This window comes from Trachemys scripta, chromosome 6 (assembly GCF_013100865.1).
Source record: "Trachemys scripta elegans isolate TJP31775 chromosome 6, CAS_Tse_1.0, whole genome shotgun sequence".
NCBI classification, from domain to species: domain Eukaryota; kingdom Metazoa; phylum Chordata; order Testudines; family Emydidae; genus Trachemys; species Trachemys scripta.
In genome coordinates this window covers 19,584,011-19,607,046 of record NC_048303.1, presented here as the reverse complement: position 1 = coordinate 19,607,046, position 23,036 = coordinate 19,584,011, and the positions used below count along the sequence as shown (strand labels likewise).

Genomic DNA, 23,036 nt, shown 5'->3' with positions numbered 1-23,036 from the left:
CTATGTGAATTTTTCTGTATTTACAATTAGCTTAAGGTATTAATATTAAAAGTAGGGAGCTGCATCTAATGACTTTTTGGAGTAATCTGAACCATCTGCCTCTAGATACTAAGGAGTTCACCACTTTAATCCAGATTATGGCTGACGAACTGTTTTTGGCATCCACTTCTCACTAGCATTGTGCCCTTGAAGAGCTGCTGAGGCTGTAGAAATTCCCTTGCTGACAAACCTATTGTTGTCTTTCGGGAGCATTTTTTGGTTTTGTTTTGTTTTGTTTTTAAATTTTCTTGGGAAGAAAATGGCTTTCTTAATGAAAAGCATGTTGAGCAACCAGGTAAAGAATTTAGGACTTGGTGGTGGAGGTGAGGAAAGCAAAGAAGAAAGTGGTCCTTCCGACCCAGCTGCAGCAGCAGGAATGACTAGAGAGGAATATGAGGAATATCAAAAGCAAATTGTTGAGGAGAAGTGAGTACACATTCCCTTATTATCAATGTGTGACTAATTCATGATGACTTGGCTCATCTGAGAATAACCCCAGAAAAAGTCAGTACATTGTCTCCTTACCCCACATTCCTGTTTTTAAGCATAGGGAACATTGCCTTGCCGAACAGCCTCTCCAAAACAAAAGCTAATCTAGCTGTAAGATGTTTTGTATCGTGGTTTCATCCTTCACCCTCATTTCCAATCCTCCCCACCTCCCCACACACTGACCTACACATCTTGTGCTGGTGTTGCTTTCTGCTTCCATATGGGCAAGAGAATTTCTTTCAAGTTTATTTCTGTAGGTTTAATGGTGTAAATGCTGGTTGCAATCTAAGTATGCAGTGGTTAATGCTGAAAATCACATGATCTACCCTCTTAAAACATAAATCTGATATGCTTAAAATATTTAATCTCCCCCATTTATCATTGCAAAAATTGAGGACAGGGTAAGAACGAAGAATGTAAAGCTGGTAATGTTTATTCGAAGGATGCTTGACTAATTTCAAAACTAGAAATTTAAACCATTTTTTCAGTTGTCCAAACTCTATTAAATGAAGGAGAGAGGTTTTGATCTGTGTTTATAGCTCAGGAATTTTATTTGGCTGATAATTGCAATCCGTAACCACATTCTGACAAGTAAAATGCAGGGGTACTGTTTACATAGCAGATATCAAGTAAAATAATGAGTTTCAAGCAGGTAGGAGTTTAAACCCTGTAGAATTATAAAGAAAGACAATTGAATTCTAAATCTCCACTGCATCTAGTTCACTAATGATCAATTACATAATGGTTGTCTAAATCCTACATTTAAGATGATTATAGGTGAAAGGTTAATGACTTATAGAATTTAAGAGGTATCCAGGTCTATATTTAGCAGCAGCAACTTCAGTCATAAAATTCTGAATAAATGTAACCTGTTTGTAAACACAATTCAAAATGTTACTTTCTTTTGTGGTACATTACATAGGGGAGATTCTTTTTTCTTTTCAATCAGCCTGCAAAAAGATGCTGTGCTGGAATAGATAAGCAAAGCAAGAAATCCGGAGAGGAGGAAAGATTTGAAAGAGAAGAGCATGTTCTTTTAATAATGTTTTGAAGCCTGCTGCGTTTGTTAAATATGAAGCTGTGCTATAAGTCAATAACCGAACAATATTCCTTCCAGCACAGGTGGGAATAGGGGAACTGTAATGAAAATGGTTGTGTTTTTGCACAGAAAAACTGAATGATGGAACTGGACGCTGCACTGGTTCTGTAATTGTATTTCAGTTCATCCTGGAAACGTGATCACAGATGCAACATCTGGTTTTAGTGACCTCCTAATTTTACTCAGTTTTACAGCTGCACAGCCTGAGGATCAAAGAGGTTAAGTGACTTGCCCAAGGTCACCCAGTGAGTCAGAGGCTCAGACTGGATTAGAACCCCTGACGTGACCCCGTTGCCTCCACTATTTTTGTTTAACCTCTAACCAACACTGCTTAGGTTAAAAATGTAAAAATGCATCAATCACCATCTGGAAGGCATGTAAACGAGCAAATGAGAGACTTGTTAAAAGCAAAGGGGTCCTCTAATGAGTCACATAGTCCATTCTCCTGCATCATAAAAAGGTTGATTTCACTATTCATGATAGATGAGCATCAATTCTAGCCTTGATTTTCTAGAACTTCATCTCTGAAGTCACACTTTGACCCCATCTTCTTTATAAAGATTTGAGGATAGCAATAAATAAGTGGGAAATAACTATCTACAAGTATGTGATGGATGTAAAAATGCAGAAAGAGAATCTCTTATTATTGTACATGGGCAGGCTACTTAGAGTATTGGGATGACATTAGGTGAGAAAATGTATGCTGAATATCAGAAAAAGTTCCTGAGTGAGATCTATTCGGCGGTGGAATACCTTTTCAAGTGGACGCTTAAAACTAGCTTACGTGAAACTTTAGAATAGGTTCCACAGAAAATAATGTTGCACCAGCAAGAGGGTGAACTACGCGACCTAATAGATATGTCACAGTTGTTATGAATCTACGACAGCCCATTAACCTCTAGTGGACAGGAACAGGAAACTGCATGGCAGGCAATTGCACATTATGTATGCAGGTTTTTAACTTTAAAGGAAGTTTTTCTGCTAAATCCACGTATATTGTTTTGAAAGCTTATGGTTAAGATTTGATCAAACCACTTTGGTATATGTACAAAAAACAAACATTTTATGAAAAAAATTCATGAAAATTAAGAAGTTTGGAGAGTGTGTGTGTGTGGGGGGGGAGGAATATTTCTCAACCAGCTGTAGTGCTATCAACTTTACAGCTGAAAATATAAACAATCTAACCAAAAATCACAGTGAATTTTTTTGAAATCAAATTAAGTAAAATTTTACCTTGATTCAGTAAAATGGCCATTCATAAATTTGGCAGTGACAAATGGCTGTTTACCCCTTATTTGGCTTCAGTCTCGGAAGGTATTTGATAGGAATGGCCAAATCCTGGAGTTTTGATTAAGGACTGTTGCATTTGGCCCAAAGGTAGCGTCCCTATAAAATATCGCTTGGAAACAATGGTCATGTGAGGGGTAAACAAACCTATGACCACTTTTTTTTTATTTAATTTTTTTATCCCATTAAATTTGTGGTGATATAGCTGCCTCCCTTCAACAGGCACATTGTTACTGAATGGAGGAAAAGATTCTCCTCTAAGATTATGAGGGAAAGATTTTAACTTTCAGATTCTGTTGTACAGAGCTCTCCATTGATCTCAGTGATAATCAATGCAAGATCCAGCCACGTAGAGAGAACAAAACTGGAGGAGAGACCAAAACATCACTTATGTCATTAGACTTGTCCTTCATTTCTTACAGAGATTAATGACCTACTAGACTAAGCACAGGCCTGACTTCTAGTGCAACCTCTAACCATGACTCCATTTGTAGCTTTGGACCAGTAACTTAACTTTGTGACTCAAGTTCCCCTGTAAAATGGGCATAATACTAGCCTACCTTCCATAGGTGCCGTGAAGCTGACTAGTAAATGTTTGGAAAGAGCTCTACATATGTTCGTTGTTGTTTGTTTAGTCTGATACAGACTATGCTGTTTTAAAGCATAACATGGGATGAGAATGACTTCAGCCTGTAGTTTTCTGTAGCTGAGTAATTAGTTCCGTGACAATGACAAGTTGTCACATGATAGGTTTCTGGTTACACACCTATTATTTTGATTTTCAGGATGGAGAGAGATGCAGCGTTTGCACAAAAAAAGGCAGAGAGAGCTTGTCTGAGGGTTCATCTGAGAGAAAAGTACAGGCTTCCTAAGGTAAGATGAAGTCACAATCATGACCTAGTTCACAGGCCGATTTTAAAACAGTTGCAGTCAGACCTGCTGGCTGGCTGGGGAGATTTCCATACCCATGTCATCTTCCAACAAATGTGCACATTGAGACTATCGAGTCTCTCGGCCAAAGAGATTCCTATGCTACACTACACTTCACATAACACAAAAATGGAGGAAGGCTGGCTCTAGGTTCTCAAAAGCTGCCAGTGATTTTCAGTGCCTCCATTTTAGGTGCCCAACCTGAGATGCTTTAAAGGGACTTGATTTTTAAAGGGTGCTCAGATAAATCTCCATCAGGTTTGGCACTCAAAATTGCTAGTCACCCTTGAAAACCCTGTCTCGTTAAGGTGTGGGGATTGGGCTTCGGAGACCTTAGTTTTATTCCTGGAAGAGATGGCTGAAAATTTTCCATCGGTATGGGTTTTTCAAGAAAATTGGGGTTTGATCAAATGAATTTTTTGGAAAAATGTGTCTGCTTTAGAAAACTTTGATGGTTTTTGTCAAAAATCTTTTGTTTTTTTCCAAGGAAAAGTCAAAATTATCCATGGGGGGTGGAGGGCATTTTCTGACCCACTCTAATTCCTGGCTCTGCCACAGCCTGCCTCTTGCTTTGGGACCCAGTATAGTATCACTTAATCTCTCTGTGCCCAAGTTTCTCCACTTTACCTCGCAGGATTATTGTGAGGCTTCATTGATTAATATTTATATGAGCTACTTCAGATGGACAGCCCTATGGGAGTGAAAAATATTTTAATGATAAAATTGTGTTACTGAAATAATTTTTAAAAATCTTATGGTTTCTTACTCCAGTTGTCCAACCTACAATAATGAGGGTGAACTGCCCTTCGCAATATTACCGGGTATCACCACTATTAAATATTTGGGGTAAAATTTTCAAAAGTGCCTAGGTGATTTAGGAGCCTACATTCCTTTTTTTTTTTTTAAGTGACATACTGTGGAGGCTAAATTCCATTGATTTTTCAATGAGACTTCAGCTCATAAGTGTGTTGGTCATTTCTGAAAATGGGATATAGGCTCTTTTGAAAATGTTACCCTTGGTTCTTGGTATGTATGATTAAGCATAAAAGGGGAGGACAACTTGCGGGTGAGACTTGTGTAGCTTTAGGTTCCTGTTACTCCTCAGTGAGAGAATTTTGGAAGGTCTGTAAGCAGAGTGCTTTGGCAGCAAAAGAAAAGAAGAAAAGAGGAAGTTGGAACTGAATTGGCATTGGCAGTGGTTTGAGCATTGACCTGTTAAACCCAGGGTTGTGAGTTCAATCCTTGGGGGGGCATTTAGGGATCTGGGGCAAAAATCTGTCTGGGGATTGGTCCTGCTTTGAGCAGGGGGTTGGACTAGATGACCTCCTGAGGTCCCTTCCAACCCTGATATTCTATGATTAGCATTTGGAGCCTTTTTTAAATTTAAATGTTCATATAGAGGCTGTATACCAAGCATTGCTGCTGGACTATTGTATTACAGAGTCTGCAGTTAAATGACATGATTTAGTTACGACTTAATTATTAGGTTTTAACAGCTGTACTTATACTGTAAATATGGGGAAAGAGTGTGTTTCTAGCTTTGTTCTGTACTGCACTGAACAGAGGGCCAATGCTCAGCGAGACATGCACAATAACATTGAAAACTAGGGCTTTCAGCATTTTGATGGCATTGCAAACTCCCACTTCAATGTTGTAGGTTCAAACCCTCTGAACCTTTTGAATGCTGAGTTTCATTTATTCTGCCGTTCTTATAAGGTCAGAAGTTTGTTGCAATGGGTAGTCTCTCCTTCTCCCATCCCTGTCCCTACTGCCACTAATCAAATATTAACTGAGAAACCAAAAGGTAACCCCAAAAGAAGTAAAAGCTGTCAAGCAACAAAGATATCTGGAACATTGCTAACAGCCTGGGCAAGCAGAGATGGCTTCAGGAGCATTTAAAATAGCATGTTGGAGCTGAATTGGCATTGGCATTTCTTAAGACAGTGGCATTTCCCAGACTGGCATCCAAATGAATATGTAGAAAGATGTATATATGTCTGTCCATAGAGTTAAGTCAATGTGAAATCATAGTGTCTGAAATAGTTGCTCAGAAAATTGACAGGGATTCATTGAGACTCCAGCCTGTTCTATCTGACTTCATGCCTGGCCTCCTCCAGCGGCTGCCAATCTGACCCAAGTATGTGATTCATCTCCACTAATCAGAACTTGCAACCACACCTCCTTTTTCTTTTCTAGTCACGTCTGAGTTCATAGTTGTAGCATTTTGCTATGGTTTCAGCCTGTGGAAAGTAGCAAAATGTATTTCTTTCCTTCTACATTTCTCTGAGACAAGGCCTTAGAGACCACTGTGGAGTATTGTGGACCATAAGTCACTGCCACCTGCTGAGGTGGAGAAGGCTGGGGGGGTTTCCACAGTACTTGGGATAACTGAACTACTAATGATCAGTTTTTTCTGATATTGAACTTATTTTTTTTCTCTTATTAGTGGACTTGTCTGGTGGGTTAGGAGAGCTCTGCAGGAAGATCTAAAGATTGCTTTGGTTAACTTCATTTGCCAATTCTCTGCTTGAAATTTCAGCTTTTATTCCCTTTTCTCTAAAAGACTGGTTTGTCCTCATCGGTAATATGTATTTTCCCCTTGATTCCCTACTCAACCCTCTTTCTGAAGGCTAAGAAGCCCTACAAATAATTCTGGGCCACTCAGCCTTCCTGGGGAGCTAATAGGTGTGTGAACAGCTACCACTAGACGAGGCATGGATGTAATGCTTAGTCTCTTCACTTTAAGCCCTTTTGTACTGGACATTTCTGTGTACGGTGTGAGCAACTGACTCCGTAAAGTTTAAAAGCCAGCCTTACATCTTCGTTTCCTCAGGCAAAGGTCTGAGTTTACATAATAACACATCTGCTCTTCCAAGACTGCCTTGTAATATTTTTCTGACCACAGTTTAACCAGACCAGGAACCAACTCAGTTTCTTATACAGAATCAAACATCTGCTGCATCAATCAGTACTACAATGGTTGTCCTTGAAAATCTTTACACTTTTTTTGCCTAGTGCAAAAAGATAAATGGTTCTCTGGCATATTCCATATAAAGTGAGTACATGGACAGTGGGTGGTATAGCAATATTAATTACAATTGTCTTTGTAATTTTAATGTCCGACTCTTTGAAATGAACGTATTAATCCTCATTACACTTACCATAATTGAGTCACTGTTACCTCGTGCTCCCCACAGCTGTTTGTTGTATCCACCTGTTGTCTCTCATTTTATACTTTTTTTTTCCCCACCTGGAAGGCCTTGCATTATCAGATCCGTTAATTGTGCCTCATTATATTTGTCTATGCCTTTGTACTTAGCACATTTAGAATAGAATGAGATGAAGCCGGTTCAAAATTCTGTTGATATAGGACTTGGTCCAGCAGTTTTTGATCATGTGTTTCCAGTGGGGCTATTCGTGTAATTTAAGGCTGCATGATCAGGCCCATAATAGAAAGGGTATTGGGGAGCCATGTAAATGGGGCTCCATGCAGGTGGCATTGGGGTCTAGTAGTCCATATTAATTGCGAGCCTAACTGTGGGAAAGTGGATAGAAGGTTAAAAATGGTTAAATTACCTGTAACAGGCAGAGTTGGTCATCTGTTGCCTTTTCCCATCAACATTTATTATTATAGATGATTTGGACCATTTTATAAACTTCCATCCACTTTTCCACAATTAGGCTCACAATTCGGGCAGGCCTATCAGGCTCCAATAGGATCACTTCACAGCATTTTAAAGATTCCTAGAGCGTTTCTCTTTCCATGTTGGATAAAATAGCCATTGTGTACAAATACAACATAAAAGGGTTTTTGGTCCTCAACTATACTGAATTTCTGAGATTTTAGATAGATTCATACTCTCAGATTTTAAGGTCAGAAGGGACCATCGTGATCATCTAGTCTTACCTTCTGCACATTGCAGGCCACAAAATCTCACCCACCCACTCACTCCTATAAATAGACCCCTAACCTCTATCTGAGTTACTGAAGTCCTCAAATCATGATTTAAAGACTTCAGGTTACAGAGAATTCACCATTTACATTAGTTTAAACCTGTAGGCAACCTGTACCCCATGCTGCAGAGGCAGGCAAAAAAACCCCAGGGTCTCAGCCAATCTGACCCAGGGGACAATTCCTTCCTGACCCCAAATATAGCGATCAATTAGGGGTATATTCCTTCGTCAAGAGTTCCTCTGGATGGCATCGACTGGCACCTTCTTGGAACAGGGGGCATTGTCTTGAGTTCTCTGCTTGGTGTCCTCCTCTGGATCCCTTGTTTGATCCTGTGATCTATACGCTCACCCGTGTTTTTCATTCTCTCTCTCTTGTAATCAGCTGAGTTTCTGGCTCTGTGGCCCTTCTCTCACCTGAGAGGACGGGTTTTCCTTTGTTTTGGTGGACTCTGCCCCCGACCCAGGATTCAACTAGGCTGAATCAAGATACATTTTATCGAACATATGACTGCTGAGTCAAGGCCTTATAAGTAAAGTTCTAGTAACTAGTGCAGTGTATGTAAACGTCAGGTTATTGTAGCCGTAAACTCATAGCATTTTCCTGCAGTCTTCTTTTACTGGTGAAAAAGGGTTAGGGTTTATCTGAGATGATGGCCCTATTAAATGTTGAGAAGTCTCCATGCAACTTTGTTCTCTATATTAACTAAGCAGCAATAATGAAATTAACAATCAACAGGGAGTTCAACACATTCAAAATGCCCTCAACTGACAAATTATTAATCCGCCAAGGTACTTCATTCATAATTGCTCGGGGTTACTATCACAGAGGCTATGTAACAGCAGGGAATAAAGAGTCAACCATGGGCCCATCAGCAACCACCCTATTAAGGCCCAACTTAAAGAAAAGTTAAGAAAAAAATCTTCCCATGAGCTGTCAGCTCTTGTAATTTTAACTTTGCCAAAGCACGGATTTGGGAATGGATTTTTCTGGGAGGAAAAAATAAGTCTATGGCATCTTCTTTCCTGTGCAAAAAGAATGTGCTAACTACTGAAATGGGTAAGGAAAATGTAGGATGTCAGCAATAAATCTAACACAGTTGAGCCCCTCTTATATTAACCCCTCTTATCCGAATGCTTCTGTTATCCTAATTTAGATTACGTTCTTCTGTGAGCATCACTTACCTGGAAAAACTCCCACTTTTATTAACACTTCCATTTACCAGAATAAATTCCATGACCTCAGTTTTATTTGGATAAATGGGGTTTTTACTGTAATAGTATAACCATTGTTGAAGGCTACCAATAGAGATGGTCAGAAAACCCAGGAAAATAATGTCACACTTTAAAAAAAAAAAAAAAAAAAAAAAGTTCCATTTTGCATGATTTCAAATGGATTCATTTTCTGGTTTTCATGGATTTTTCACAATATTTTTACCAACATTTTATAAAAATGTCTTATTTAATAAAAACAGTGTATTCTTTGTGGGGGAAAGAAAGGTAGGGAGTCCATTTTCTATAATGTCTTAAAAACAATTTTGATAAAATTTGTCTAAAATATAGATTAAAGTCGTAGCAAGTTTCACCAAAAAAACAGAAAAAAAATCTGTCAATTTTTTCTCAAAAATGTTTGTAAAAAGGCCGTTATTTCATTAAAATCTTTTTGTGTGGAAAAATTTCCATCAGCTTTAGCTAGCAGTATGAGACTTCTTGCCATGAGTTTTGCTCTTGCTTATTTGAGCACCATAAGAAGGATTTAACCTGATCAAAGTTGATAAAAATACTGAAGTCACTTGGTGTCCCTTCATTGCTTTGATCTGGAAGATGATGGAGAAAAATAAACATACTGGAAGAGTTAGACAAGGGTTTTTTTAGCAGATTTTTGGGTGGGGCGTTTTTTGTTGCCCAAACTTATCTGATTTAAAAACAATTTTGAAATTTAGTGAGAATCGTGGCAGTGGAGTTCAATATAAATGTATGCCTTGTTTATGTATTGTTCGGGTTACCCCAATATATCAATGAGGAACAACAAGAAGTTTCTTGTTCTGGCAGAGGTGCATTTTGATATGCTTCCTAAAATGGCTCTATGGTTCCTTGGCTAAAATGCCAAATGTTGTCGTTATTAATTATTTGAATTGTGGTAGCACCTTGGAGACCCAGTTATTGTCCAAGATCCTATTGCATGGAGCTGGGTGGAAATTTTTTGATAATTTTTTTCATCAAAACTTGCCAATTCATCAAAAGTGGAACAGGGACACATATCCAGACTTGGAAAGAGTCAATTTTTTTATTGTAAAAAAAAAAAAAAATTGGTTTTGACATTTTTTGACACAACTTTTCATTTCAATGTTTAAGCTAACTAGCCTGAAAAAATGTTTTTAAAAGTCTAAATCTAAACAAGACATTTCAAAATTATTGAAACAAAATGTTTCAACTAATCCAAAACAAAGACATTATTCATTCATATTTTTTTAGATTTGGGTATTTTGTTCTGATTCAAAACAGGAAAAATTTAAGTCTTAAAAATATTCATAGGACAGGAAAACTATTTCCAACACAACTCTACTATTGTGCTTGATGCAGTCCATACACCAAACAAAAGGACAGTCCCTACCCAAAAGAGCTTCCAATCTAAAAATTTTAGCCACCTTATAACCCTTTCTAAAGTGGCATTCAACTCTTCAATGCATCAGGTACTTCCTTTATCACCATAAACGTAAACTACTATTTGCCTGTTTTCTGTGAAGGTAAGGCACAAGATAAGCAGCACCCTATCACTTTCCCTGGTTGGTAAAATTGGGAATAAGAGACCTGCACAGGTCTTGTGAGTTTATTTGCATGAATGTTTGTTTTTATAGCTAAAAGTCAGGAAGCAGAACTTGTAGTAAAAAATCTTCACCAACTAAAGTTTTCCCATTAAGAATACTGTAGTAATGTTCATTGTGCAACAAAATAAAGGCCTTTTTCGTGGAGATTCTTCACCCACTGTTAAGAAGTCTCCAGTTTCATGCTACAGGACTATGATTGAGCCCCAAAGTGCTGTTCAAACATGGTGACATTTTTCAAACTAATCTTTCATTTTGGTCTGAAAAATGGACCACCACTGGTAGCTGTCTGACTCCCTCTAACAACTCTCTGGTATTCCATGCTGATATAAATCACAGGGGTCGACCAGCAAAACTAAACTTGTCATGCAGATTTCTTAAAACAATTCCAGTTTTCCATTGCATGCCAACAATTTTCCTGTACATGAGTGTTGATTGCTTTAGGAGGCCCATCACCCACCTCTGTACTTTTAACCACTGTTACTTGCAATCCTAAAAGAACCTTCTGCAATAATCTGGCTTAATCTGTGAGTTGGTAAGCTGTCTTGTTTAAGAAATTTTCTGTTGCCACTTCTCAGTCTCCCTGAAGAATATTATAACATTCATGAAACCATCACACAGCCACAAATTCATCAAGGCCTTTGTTGGAGCTTGTATCCTTAAGCATTCTCTGGAGGGCAGCCTGTATGTCTTCATTTGCTTTCTTTCCCAGGGGAGGTGCTTTTTGGTAGGTCTTCTGTGTGCCACTGCCTCCACCCTGACTCTGTATTTAATGGCACTAATGAGGTTGGAGGGAGTTTTACTGTATAGTGGGGGGAAAAATCAAAATAATTCCCTAAAGCATACATGAGCACAAAGCATTTTAAGAAAGTTGCGATCTGTGGGCTCGACAGTTACCCAGTGCTGTGTATGGGATTTTGGAGAGTCCTGCATCATTCATATATCTCCAGTGGTCTGCTAGAAAAATAAATAAAACCCGACTGGTGTACCATCACACTGTCTCAGAGAAACAGCACCCGGACTATTGAAATAGCCTCTTTGAGAGCCTCCCCAAGGCAAAAATATTGTAAGGAAGTTTACATACACTTCACACGGCCAGCTTCATCTAATATTTTAATGTCATTCAAAAACTCTTCTGTTTTTTGCATGAAAACCTGAGACTGCTGGTGTATGAATTAAATGGAGAATTTAAAAACACGTTCCCTAACCTATAGCTGAACTATATTTTACACATCTATTTCCTACAAAAAACATAACTTAGTACTAACATAGTTACAGCCACCTCTGCCCAGTGGTTTAAAGAATTCCCTTCCAAAACATCAAAAATGTTTAAAACAAACAAACTAAACAAAACAAAGCTGGGAACCTAACCACAAAGTAGTTAAACTGATCTATCAGTTAGAAAACAAAACCACATTGCTTCAGAAAATGATTATAAACACACACATGTATTTAAAAAGCAAGTATAAATCTGTGTATTGTATGTAGTGTAGTTAGTCTATTACTAACTTTTAGCCATTAAAGGCCCTCTGGTGACCTTTTCATAACATTACATCATTCTTCCTTTAAAGCATAACCAAATGTTGGTATCTAAAACTCACCAGCTTTAAAAGCAAATAGCCCTGTTAAAAAAAATCAAACTTGCAGCTTCAAAAAATTATGCCATCTTTCTTTATATGACTTGGCAAACCTTGTTCATTACCAGATGTAAAACCATTTTTTTTTCGTGATCCAATCTATCATTTAAAATATATACCCTTCTCCATAATTGAAAACTTGCTGACTGACTTTAATTGCTCAGTGACATCAATGAAAACTGCTGCTGTCAAATGTGGTAGGATTATTTTTAAATGACACTGTGTAAAAATGTAATTGGCCTTCTTTGTTTGTCACCTTCTCCCTTTCAACTCTTCATTATTGAATAATATATCTGTGAACTATTAGAAAGCTAAAACAATTTTATATTAGCCCTTAGACTGGGATATTCAAAGGATCCTAAACCTAAAATCACAGCCTAAGAGTCTGAATGGACACACTTTTTCTTTTGCAGTTGAAAGTTATCTCACTTGTGGCTTTTCATTGGATTCCTCCATTGTAATAACAGCACTAACACTTCTTAGGTCTTAGATTCATAGTTTCCAGGGTCAGAAGGGACCATTGTAATCATCTAGTCTGACCTCTTACATAACACAGGCCATAGAACTTCCCAAAAGTAATTCCGAGAGCAGATTTTCTAGAAAAATATCTAATCTTGATTTAAAAATTTCCAGGGATGTAGAATCCACCATGACATTGGTAAATTGTTCCAATGGTTAATAATGCTCGCGGTTAAAAATATGCACCTCATTTCTAGTCTGAAATTGTCTACCTTCAACTTCCAGACATTGGATTGTTATACCCTTCTCTGCTGAGGAGCCCATTATCAAATATTTATTCCCCATGTAAGTACTTGTAAACTGTGACCAAGTCACACACTAACTTCTTTTGTTAAACTAAATAGATTGAACTCCTTTGAGGCTATCACTATAAGGCAGGTTTTCAAATCTTTTAATCATTTTTGTGGCTCTTCTCTGAACCCTCTCCAATTTATCAGAATCCTTCTTGAATTGTGGACATCCGAACTAGACACAGTACTCCAGCAACGGTTGTACCAGTGCCAAATTCAAGGTAAAATAAACATCTTTACTACTCAAGATTCCCGTTTTTGCTTCCAAGGATCACATCAGTCCTTTTGGCCAAAATGTCGCACTGGGAGCTCATCTTCAGCTGATTATCCACTGCCACCCCCCAAAAATGTTCAGAGTTGCTGTTTCTCAGGATAGAGTCCCTCGTCCTGTAAGTATAATGGCCTACATTATTTGCTCCTAGATGTACACATTTAGTCATATTTAAAACACACATTGTTTGCTGGAACCCAGCTTACCAAGCTATGCAGACTGCTCTGTATCAGTGATCTGTCATCTTCATTATTTACCACTCCCCCAATTTTTTGTTATCTGCAAACTTTATCAGAGAGGATTTTATATTTTCTTCCAAGTCAGTGATAAAAGTGTCCAATAGTGTGGGACCAAGAACCGATCGCCGTTGGACCCCACTAGAAACACACCACTTGATGATGATTCCCCATTTACATTACATTTTGAGACCTTAGCTAGTTTTTAATCCAGTTAATATATGTCCTATTAATTTTATATGCTAGTTTTTCAATTAAAATGTGCAGTACCAAATCAGATGCCTTATAGAAGCCTAAGTATATTACATCAACACTATTACCTTTATCAACCAAACTTGTAATCTCATCAAAAAAGGTATCTTGTTAAAGTTTGAAATGATCTGTTTTCCCTAAGACCATGTTGATAGGTATTAATTATATTACCCTCCTTTAGTTCTTTATTAATTGAGTCCCATATTAGCTGCTCCATTATCTTGCCTGGGATCAACGTCAGATTGACAGGGCCGCCTCCAGCATTTTTGCCGCCCCAAGCAAAAAAAAAAAGCCGCGATCGGTGGCGGCAGTTCGGCGGCAGGTCCTACGCTCTTAGAGGGAGTGAGGGACCTGCCGCCCCTGAATTGCTGCAAGTGCCGCCCCTCTCCCTTGGCCACCCCAAGCACCTGCTTGTTAAGCTGGTGCCTGGAGCTGGCCCTGCAGATTGACATGCCCATAATTACCTAGGTCATCCCATTTACCTTTTTTAAATATTGGCACAACATTAGCTTTCTTCCAGTCCTCTGTAACTTTCCCAGTGCTTCAAGAATTATTGAAAATCAGCATTAATGGCCCAGCAACCTAACTTGCATCCAAGAGTTTTAAAAGAGCTGGCTGTCTGGACCTTCTGATTTAAAAGTGTCTAATTGCTGTTTTCAGAGTAGCAGCCGTGTTAGTCTGTATCCGCAAAAAGAAGAACAGGAGTACTTGTGGCACCTTAGAGACTAACAAATTTATTAGAGCATAAGCTTTCGTGGATTACAGCCCACTTCTTCGGATGCATATAGAATGGAACATATATTGAGGAGATATATATACACACATACAGAGAGCATAAACAGGTGGGAGTTGTCTTACCAACTCTGAGAGGCCAATTAATTAAGAGAAAAAAAACTATTGAAGTGATAATCAAGCTAGCCCAGTACAGACAGTTAAGAAGTGTGAGAATACTTACAAGGGGAGATAGATTCAATGTTTGTAATGGCTCAGCCATTCCCAGTCCTTATTCAAACCGGAGTTGATTGTGTCTAGTTTGCATATCAATTCTAGCTCAGCAGTTTCTCGTTGGAGTCTGTTTTTGAAGTTTTTCTGTTGTAATATAGCCACCCGCAGGTCTGTCACTGAATGACCAGACAGATTAAAGTGTTCTCCCACTGGTTTTTGAGTATTTTGATTCCTGATGTCAGATTCGTGTCCATTAATTCTTTTGTGTAGAGACTGTCCGGTTTGGCCAATGTACATGGCAGAGGGGCATTGCTGGCACATGATGGCATATATCACATTGGTAGATGTGCAGGTGAACGAGCCCCTGATGGTATGGCTGATGTGATTAGGTCCTATGATGATGTCACTTGAATAGATATGTGGACAGAGTTGGCATCGGGGTTTGTTACAAGGATAGGTTCCTGGGTTAGTGGTTTTGTTCAGTGATGTGTGGTTGCTGGTGAGTATTTGCTTTAGGTTGGGGGGTTGTCTGTAAGCGAGGACAGGTCTGTCTCCCAAGATCTGTGAGAGTAAAGGATCATCTTTCAGGATAGGTTGTAGATCTCTGATGATGCGCTGGAGAGGTTTTAGTTGGGGGCTGAAGGTGACAGCTAGTGGTGTTCTGTTATTTTCTTTGTTGGGCCTGTCTTGTAGGAGGTGACTTCTGGGTACTCGTCTGGCTCTGTCAATCTGTTTTTTCACTTCAGCAGGTGGGTATTGTAGTTTTAAGAATGCTTGATAGAGATCTTGTAGAGATCTTGTAATTGCTGTTTAATATCATCCAGAGATATTAGTGGAATGCAAAGAATGTTATCAGATTATATGACTGCATAATCTGTTTCCTCCTCCCTCCCACCCCCCAAATACAGAACAGAAATATTTATGGAATGTTTCTGCCTTTCCTGCTTTATTATTGATCATTCTACCATTTCCATTTAGTAATGGATCAATACCACTGTTAGGAGTCTTTTTGTTGGTAATATTCTTTAAAAACTCCTTTTTATTGTCCTTAGCTCTGCTTGCCGTAGATTTCTCCTTATGTCCCTGTACTTCCTTTATCAATTTTCTACAGTTCCTTCGCTTCTGATTTATATTCATTACTATCAGCTTCACCTTTCTTCCTTTTGTTGTGCATTATTTTTTTATAGCTGCCTTCACTTCCCTCTAAACCAGGTCATATTTTTTAACCAGCACAGCCTTATTCCTTGATTATGGGATTGTGTCTTTGGGGGCATCTAGTAAAATGTTCTTAAACAATTACCAATTATTAGTGACATTTTTCTGATTAATTCCTGTTACCAACTGACTTACCTCATAATTGTTTTAAACTTTATGAAATTGGCCCTTTTAAAGCACTAAGTACATATATCACTGGTCTGGACTCTATTTTGTTTGCATATTATAAATGTGATCAAGTCATGTTCACTCGTACCTAAACTATCATTCATTTTTAGTTTTGTGATCACATCCTCTTTATCTGCCACAATGCACTCTAATATAGATTTCCCCCTTGTTGAATACAACACTTTTTGAGTTTGGCAATTGTCATCTATTATATTGAGAAATTCCATGGATGGCAGCATGACATTTCCTGATCTTTCCTTGGGGGTACCCAGGGTGGGAGGTACCTCGCTACCACCTGCCCTACGCATGAGGAAGCCTTGTCTGTATCTGCCCCCCCCCCTAGTCTGTCAGCTCCCCAACTCCACCTCCCCCAGGCAAACACAAATATTCTTAGCCTATGCAGGCTCTGCTGTCCCTCTGCAGACACACTGCAACCCCTGGACCCTCTGAGCATCCCCCTAGAGTGTCTAGTCTCTGTTCCGCTGGACACTTGTAGTAGTCATAGATTCAATGTTCCCAAAGAAGCAGTACGCACCAGCTTACCAGTTCACCTTAGATCACCGCTCTGGTTAACATACAGCACTTATGCCTATAGTGAAAACCAATAAAAGTAAACAAGTAAAAGTTTATTTAAGAAAGTACAGAGATTTGAGAAGTAGCAAGTCAAAGTCTTGGAAACAAATGGTTACATGTCAAATAAAATTATAATACACGTTCTATAGCCTAGACTTAATTAACCAGATACTTTCCTGTCTAATGAAGTTTAGCTCCCCAAAGTCTTTGCAGTGTTTTCAAGCCACGTTGGCTGTGACCTTCCTTTCATAAGGCCGAACACATTGACAGTTCATCTCCTCAGTGAAGGATCCCAGAGGTACCTCAGTACTCCCGGTTCTACCCCAAAAATCCATTGTCTTTACCTGTAAACAATATGCCCCCCAGCTGTTTTTGTTTTTTCCTACAGGCTGCCTCTCATGTGAATTCATAATCTCTTCATTTGCATCAGGCTCAGTAAGACACTGTGAGACATTGACTACACAATGACCAGCCAGAGAGATGAGGGACTACTACCCCCTCCCTGAACAGAACCTGTGTATCACCTTCTGGTGACCTGTCAGCTCACATAATTTAAGGACATATTTTTCAGTATGGATGCATAACTCCTTAAATGTTATCTGTACATATGATGACTAGTAAGCTATTGGGTCTTGGTAGACACCTTACATGCCACCCTTTAGCGAACTATTATATAGATTCCTGATCCAGGGAATCCCTGTAAACCTCTATGTATGTACCCTTTATTCCTTCTGCCAGTTTGCACCACCAGTTTGCATATGTAACTCAGGCTGATCATACAGTTTTATTTCCTACACATTATAGATAGGTGCATAAGGAGCTGGTCATCCTGTTCTCTAGTGTGATTTGGTGTTCTGTAGCAGACACCAATTACGACCCCATCTTGTGCATTGTCTGTCAGGATGTTAATCCGGAAGCATTCAAGATGATTTACTTTGAGTTATCAGTGACATGAAGCAGGCAATTCTATTTTGGACAAAAAGGGCCAAGTCCCTTCCCCTTTTGCCACTTGATCCTTCCTAAATACAGACGCTCCCCAGGTTACACAAGACTCAACTTATGCAAATTTGCACTTACGGAAAAAGTTCCATAAGCCAGAAATAGGATTTTCGAGTTGCAGAAATTTTTATGTAACTTACAGGTATATGTTTCCAATTTACGCAAAATTTGAGTTACACCAGGCTTTCCTGAATGGAACGATTGCTTAAGTCGGGGGGTGTCTGTAGGTTAGAACCATTGATTTTAACATTCCAAAAGTGTGAATCATCCCACTAGGTTTCAGTAATACCAACTAGATCAAATTTATGCTCACAAATGAGCAAATACAGTTCTTGTTTGTTACCAGGCTCCTAGCACTGGCGTAGTCAAAGAATTTCTTTTTTTCATGCCCCTGCAGCCCCCGGGGGGTGAGGAGGAGGACAGAGGGTCTCCACACACTGCACCTGCCTGCAAGCACCGCCCCCACAGTTCCCATTGGCCGGGAACTGCGGCCAATGGGAGCTGTGGGAGCAGTGTTTGCAGGCAGGGGCAGTGTTCAGAGCCCCCTTCTCCTCCCCCCCCCCCCTCCGAGACATGCCAGCTGCTTCCACGAGCAGTGCAGGGCCAGGGCAGGCAGGGAGCCTGCCTTAGCTCTGCTGTGCCACTGATCAGAAGCCGCCCAAGGTAAGCACCGCCCGGCCGGAGCCTGCACCCCTCACCTCCTCCTGCAGCCAAACTCCCTCCCAGAGCCTGCACCTTGCTCCTCCTCCTGTACCCCAATCCCCTGCCCCAGCTGTGAGCCCCCTCCTGCATCCAAACTCCTTCCCAGAGCTTGTACCCTGCACTTCCTACTCTACCCCAATCCTCTGCCCCAGGCTCAGCCCGGAGCCACCTCCTACACTCTGAACCCCTCAGCCCCACCCCAGAGCCTGCACCCCCTCCTGAACCCCTGCCCTAGCCCTCAACCCCCTCCCAGACCCTAACTCCCTCCCAGAACCTGCACCCTGCACCCTCTCCTGCACTCCAGTCCCCTGCTCCAGCCCTGAAACCCCTCCTTCACCCAGGCTCCCTCCCAGAGTCCGCACCTTGCTCCTCCTCCCGCACTCCAGTCCCCTGCCCCAGCCCTCAACCCCCTCCCACACCCAAACTCCTTCCCAGAACCTGCACCCCCTCCTGCACTCCATCCCCTGCTCCAGCCCTGAAACCCCTCCTGTACCCAAACTTCCTCCCACAGCTTGTACCCTGCTCCTCCTCCTGCACCCCAACTCCTGCCCCCGGCTCAGCCCAGAGTCACCTCCCACACTCCAAACCCCTTGGCCCCAGCCCAGAGCCCGTACCCCCTCCCGCAACCCAACCGCCTGCCCCAGCCTGGTGAAAGTCAGTGAGGGTGGGGAAGAGTGAGAGAGGGAGGGAGGGGGGATGGAGTGAGCAGGGCAGGGCCTCAGAGAAGGGGCGGGGGCAGGGATGGGGCCTTGGAGAAGAGGCGGGGCAGGGCCACGGAGCAAAGGTGTTTGAGTTTGTGTGATTAGACAGCTGGCAACCCTAGTAATGCTTAAGCCCTGATGCTGCAGTAATCTCTAAACAGGTGGTCTCCTCTCCCCAAACACACACACACACACACACCTCTGTCCAAAATCCCAGTGTGCCCAGTGGATTTCTCCAGTGCTCATTGTAGGATTCTGGCCTCATTTTTCATGTCCCCTCTAATCAAACTTCCAATGACAATAGTGGGAGTTCTGCCCAAGTAAGGGCAGAAACTCTGAGTCAGCAAAACAGTTAAGCACGTGTTTTGCTGAATTGGGTCCTAACTGGATAAGTGTTGCAAGATTCACCATTTTGGATCTGTGCGTCTATATGATCTGTTATTTTCTTGGTTGTAACCCAGCTTTCCTCCCTCTGATCATAGAAAATATATATATAAATTATACATTGAAAAAAACAAAGAATTAGATTCAAATTATCTCCCGCACAAAAGCATACCCCTTCATTATCCTTCTAAAGCACTGCATAATACTCTCAAAAAGGTAATTCGGCAGCCCAAACTGCATTAACCAGTTGGAATCGTTGGCCTGAATCTAAATAACAGGCTATTGAACTGAAAGGCGTAAATTTTAATAATATCAAAAAGTATCCTAAGGTGTAAATAAAATAATGAACGTCAAGATTAAAAAGGGCCCCCACATCAGTGCAAAACCTAAAGCTCCATGCTATTTGGACCAGATTTATAGGAGAAAACAGTTCCTTAATGAACCTTAATCCTATTAACAGAATTGTCAGCTTAGGTTTGTCATTGAAAAGATGTTTTCATCCATGAGAGGTATTATTTGTTGACAACTTTCGCCTCTCCACTGTAGTCAGCATATCTCCTATTTCCAAGGTAAGATCTGTCTCTACTGCATGTTTTTAATACAGTGAACTGGATTCAGCTTAATAATTTATTTTTTTTACCCAACACTGGGCTTGGTCTCAGTTGAGTATTTCTTACCCACCTTACCCACACACATGGTCCCATTCAAGTCTCAAGTTTGTAGGATTAGGCCTCAAAAAGAAAGTGAAAATAGGAGATACCTTATGAGTTGCATTTTAAAAGCTCATCATTTGAGGAAAGTTCCTGTTATCCTAACTTAGGTTATGATCTCCAAAATTGTGTACTAAATAGTGTCTCTTTTCAAACATCATCATAATGGGACTGTTAGGCTAGTTTGAGCAATTGATATAAATATACAGCTAACCTGAGATATTTGATCAGCCAAGGTAATTCCAAAACCAACCATGACATGCCAGTAACAATAGGAACTTATTTTAAAGATGATCAACAATGAAACCAAAATTAGGTCTACTATTGTTTCTTTATAATGTATTCAGAGAGCCTTTTTTTTTTTTTTTTTAAGAAAGAGGTTGAATGAGAAGTTGCTGCTTGTTACTTGCATTAGAAAGTCAGGCCTTGTGTCTCTTGGTTTTCTTCAAAGGCTTCCTGGATGACTGGAGAGCTGTGAAGATGATGTTATTAGAGAAAGCATGCAAGGTGGAACCTTGATAATGTGTGAGGGGAAGTGATTCTTATTCAGACTGTTTAAAATGTTGTTGTCTGACACCTCAATGGACTGAATAAGAGTTTGAAGAAAAGCTCTTTGGGTAAAAAAAATCTATAGCTTCCCACTTCAATTGAAGGATGAGAAAGTTCCAGATTTATATGTCTGGCTCCTCTAAGAAAGATTTTCAGCAAAATTGAGAAGATGGCACTTGGCATTCCTAATATTTATAAGGTAAAACAACAAAATTAAAGCACCAGGCATAATGAGACCCCAGTTCTGATTGGGGGGTTCCGGGTGCTGAGATATAAATACACCTCTACCTCGATATAATGCTGTCCTCGGGAGCCAAAAAATCTTACCGCGTTATAGGTGAAACCACGTTATATCGAACTTGCTTTGATCCGCTGGAGTGCGCAGTCCCGCCCCCCCCCGGAGCACTGTTTTACCGCATTAGATCCGAATTCGTGTTATATCAGGTTGCGTTATATTGGGGTAGAGGTGTATTTAATAATAATGATGAGGCACTTTGGGACTGCATGCACAAAGGAGCCAAGAAACTTGGAGGTGATTGTCCCTCTCTGCACAGAAAAAGAAAGCGTAGTGGTAAGGGAACTCATCAGTAGTCAGCAAAGAATTCTCTGTGAGATAGGGGAAGAGCACAGCTCTCTGCCTTAAACATTGCATTTGGGGACTTGATTCATCACTACCTAACTTCAGTGTTATGCTAGTGTAATAGTGGAAGAACAGTGTGGATTCAATACCTTGACTGGTAAGCTTGATTACACCTGCAGATATGCTGCTGTGTGCTGCCCACTGTGATTTGTCTAGAAAAATAGATTGAAAATTCAAAGACATTGGTGAAACTAACGTTTTCATTTTAAATGATACCAAATCAGATTCTAAAAAATATTTTTGCATCTCTGAATTTGACACCTGAGATGTCAATTCTCAATGTTATGCTCCAGTATTTGATTTATAGCTGTTAGTTAGACAGAGATGGTATTGCATTATTATTTTTAATTAAGGCACAGCCAGGGATAGAATCCAGCATACTGAGTCCTGTGCTAGATCAAGAGATATCCATAGTTTTTCTTCTGTTGGACTTCTGTATCAGATAGGGTTTGTTTTTAAATGTAGGCCTGGACTGTGTTCTGCTTTACCCCAGTGTAAATCAAACTAACGCTATTATCTTTTTGTCATAGTAGTGCCTAGTGGCTCAATTGAGATCCCATTGCATTGAGCTGCACTGTACAGACATATAGTAAGAGACCATCTCTGCCCTGCAAAGTTCTCAGTCATAGATGAGAGACAGAGTGGGAAAAGATAATGGAGATGAGACAACTTGCCCAAGATTAGTGGCAGAGATGGGAATAGAGCCCGGGTGTCCTGAGTCCCAATCCAGTGTCTTATTCACTGGCATCTCTAGCACTACCAACCACAAAAGTCTTCATGAAGTCTGGATTTACACTGTTGTAACTGGCATCAAAATCTGGTGTGGAGTCGTCATCATCACCATCATTCCTTATCCACAGGTGCCCTGTTCTTCTTCTCTCCCCGGGAGTATAATCTACCCTCTGAAAAGTAAATTGGTTTATTTTCACCTTCGACAGTGCTTTTCCTTGGCTCCCACCTGTGTTGTGCTATTGAATGTCCAATAATAAGACCATGGCATGGAATTTTTAGCTCTGATTTTTTGTGTTTATCTCTTGCACATTTAAAGCCCAGACTGGCATATTCAAATCAGTAACTGTACATCTCACGACTCGTGCTCAGGTCGTTCGGAGGTGGCTAGAAAATCTGCTTTCTTGTTGCCTTACCCTCCCTCCCCCAAAAAAGGGCAGGGGGAGATGACATCTCTCTAGCTGTACATGAATGGCTTATAGCTTCTTTAAAAAGAAGGCCTGAGGTGGCAGTAAGGAACCAGGTGAAAAAATTGTAGGAAAAATTAGATCTGGGCAAAATGTCAGAATGAAAGGTCAAGGGAGAGGAAAAGAATTGTGGGACTTTGTCAGTTTCTTGAATTTTTGTCATGAATATTTTTAGAAGTGAAACATAAATCCCCCCACCCCCAGCTTTTATGTAAGACTTTGCAAAATATCATTCTAAACACCATCTGGACTGCAGCTGAAATGTACAGTATAATCTAATCTCTGCACTTTCACTGTCCATTGACGTTGCTTTGGCAGATTCCTGGTTGCTGGGTATGAAGAGTCTCTTAGTCATTGCCACTTGAAGGAAAAGGTTTACAGATATCGTTAAGCATCTTCCATATAACAGGCTCATTATAAAATGATGCA

At 40.2% G+C, this 23,036-nt stretch overlaps 1 protein-coding gene across 1 annotated transcript in view; it reads left to right on the top strand.

Moving 5' to 3' along the window:
• The first annotated feature begins 298 nt into the window (after positions 1-298).
• The window catches only part of CPLX4 (complexin 4), a 31,438-nt gene continuing 8,700 nt past the window's right edge, over positions 299-23,036 (top strand). The window contains exons 1-2 of the mRNA XM_034774785.1: positions 299-465; positions 3,700-3,787. Of these exons, the coding sequence (XP_034630676.1) occupies positions 299-465; positions 3,700-3,787 (255 nt within the window). The remainder of the gene's footprint in view (positions 466-3,699; positions 3,788-23,036) is intronic.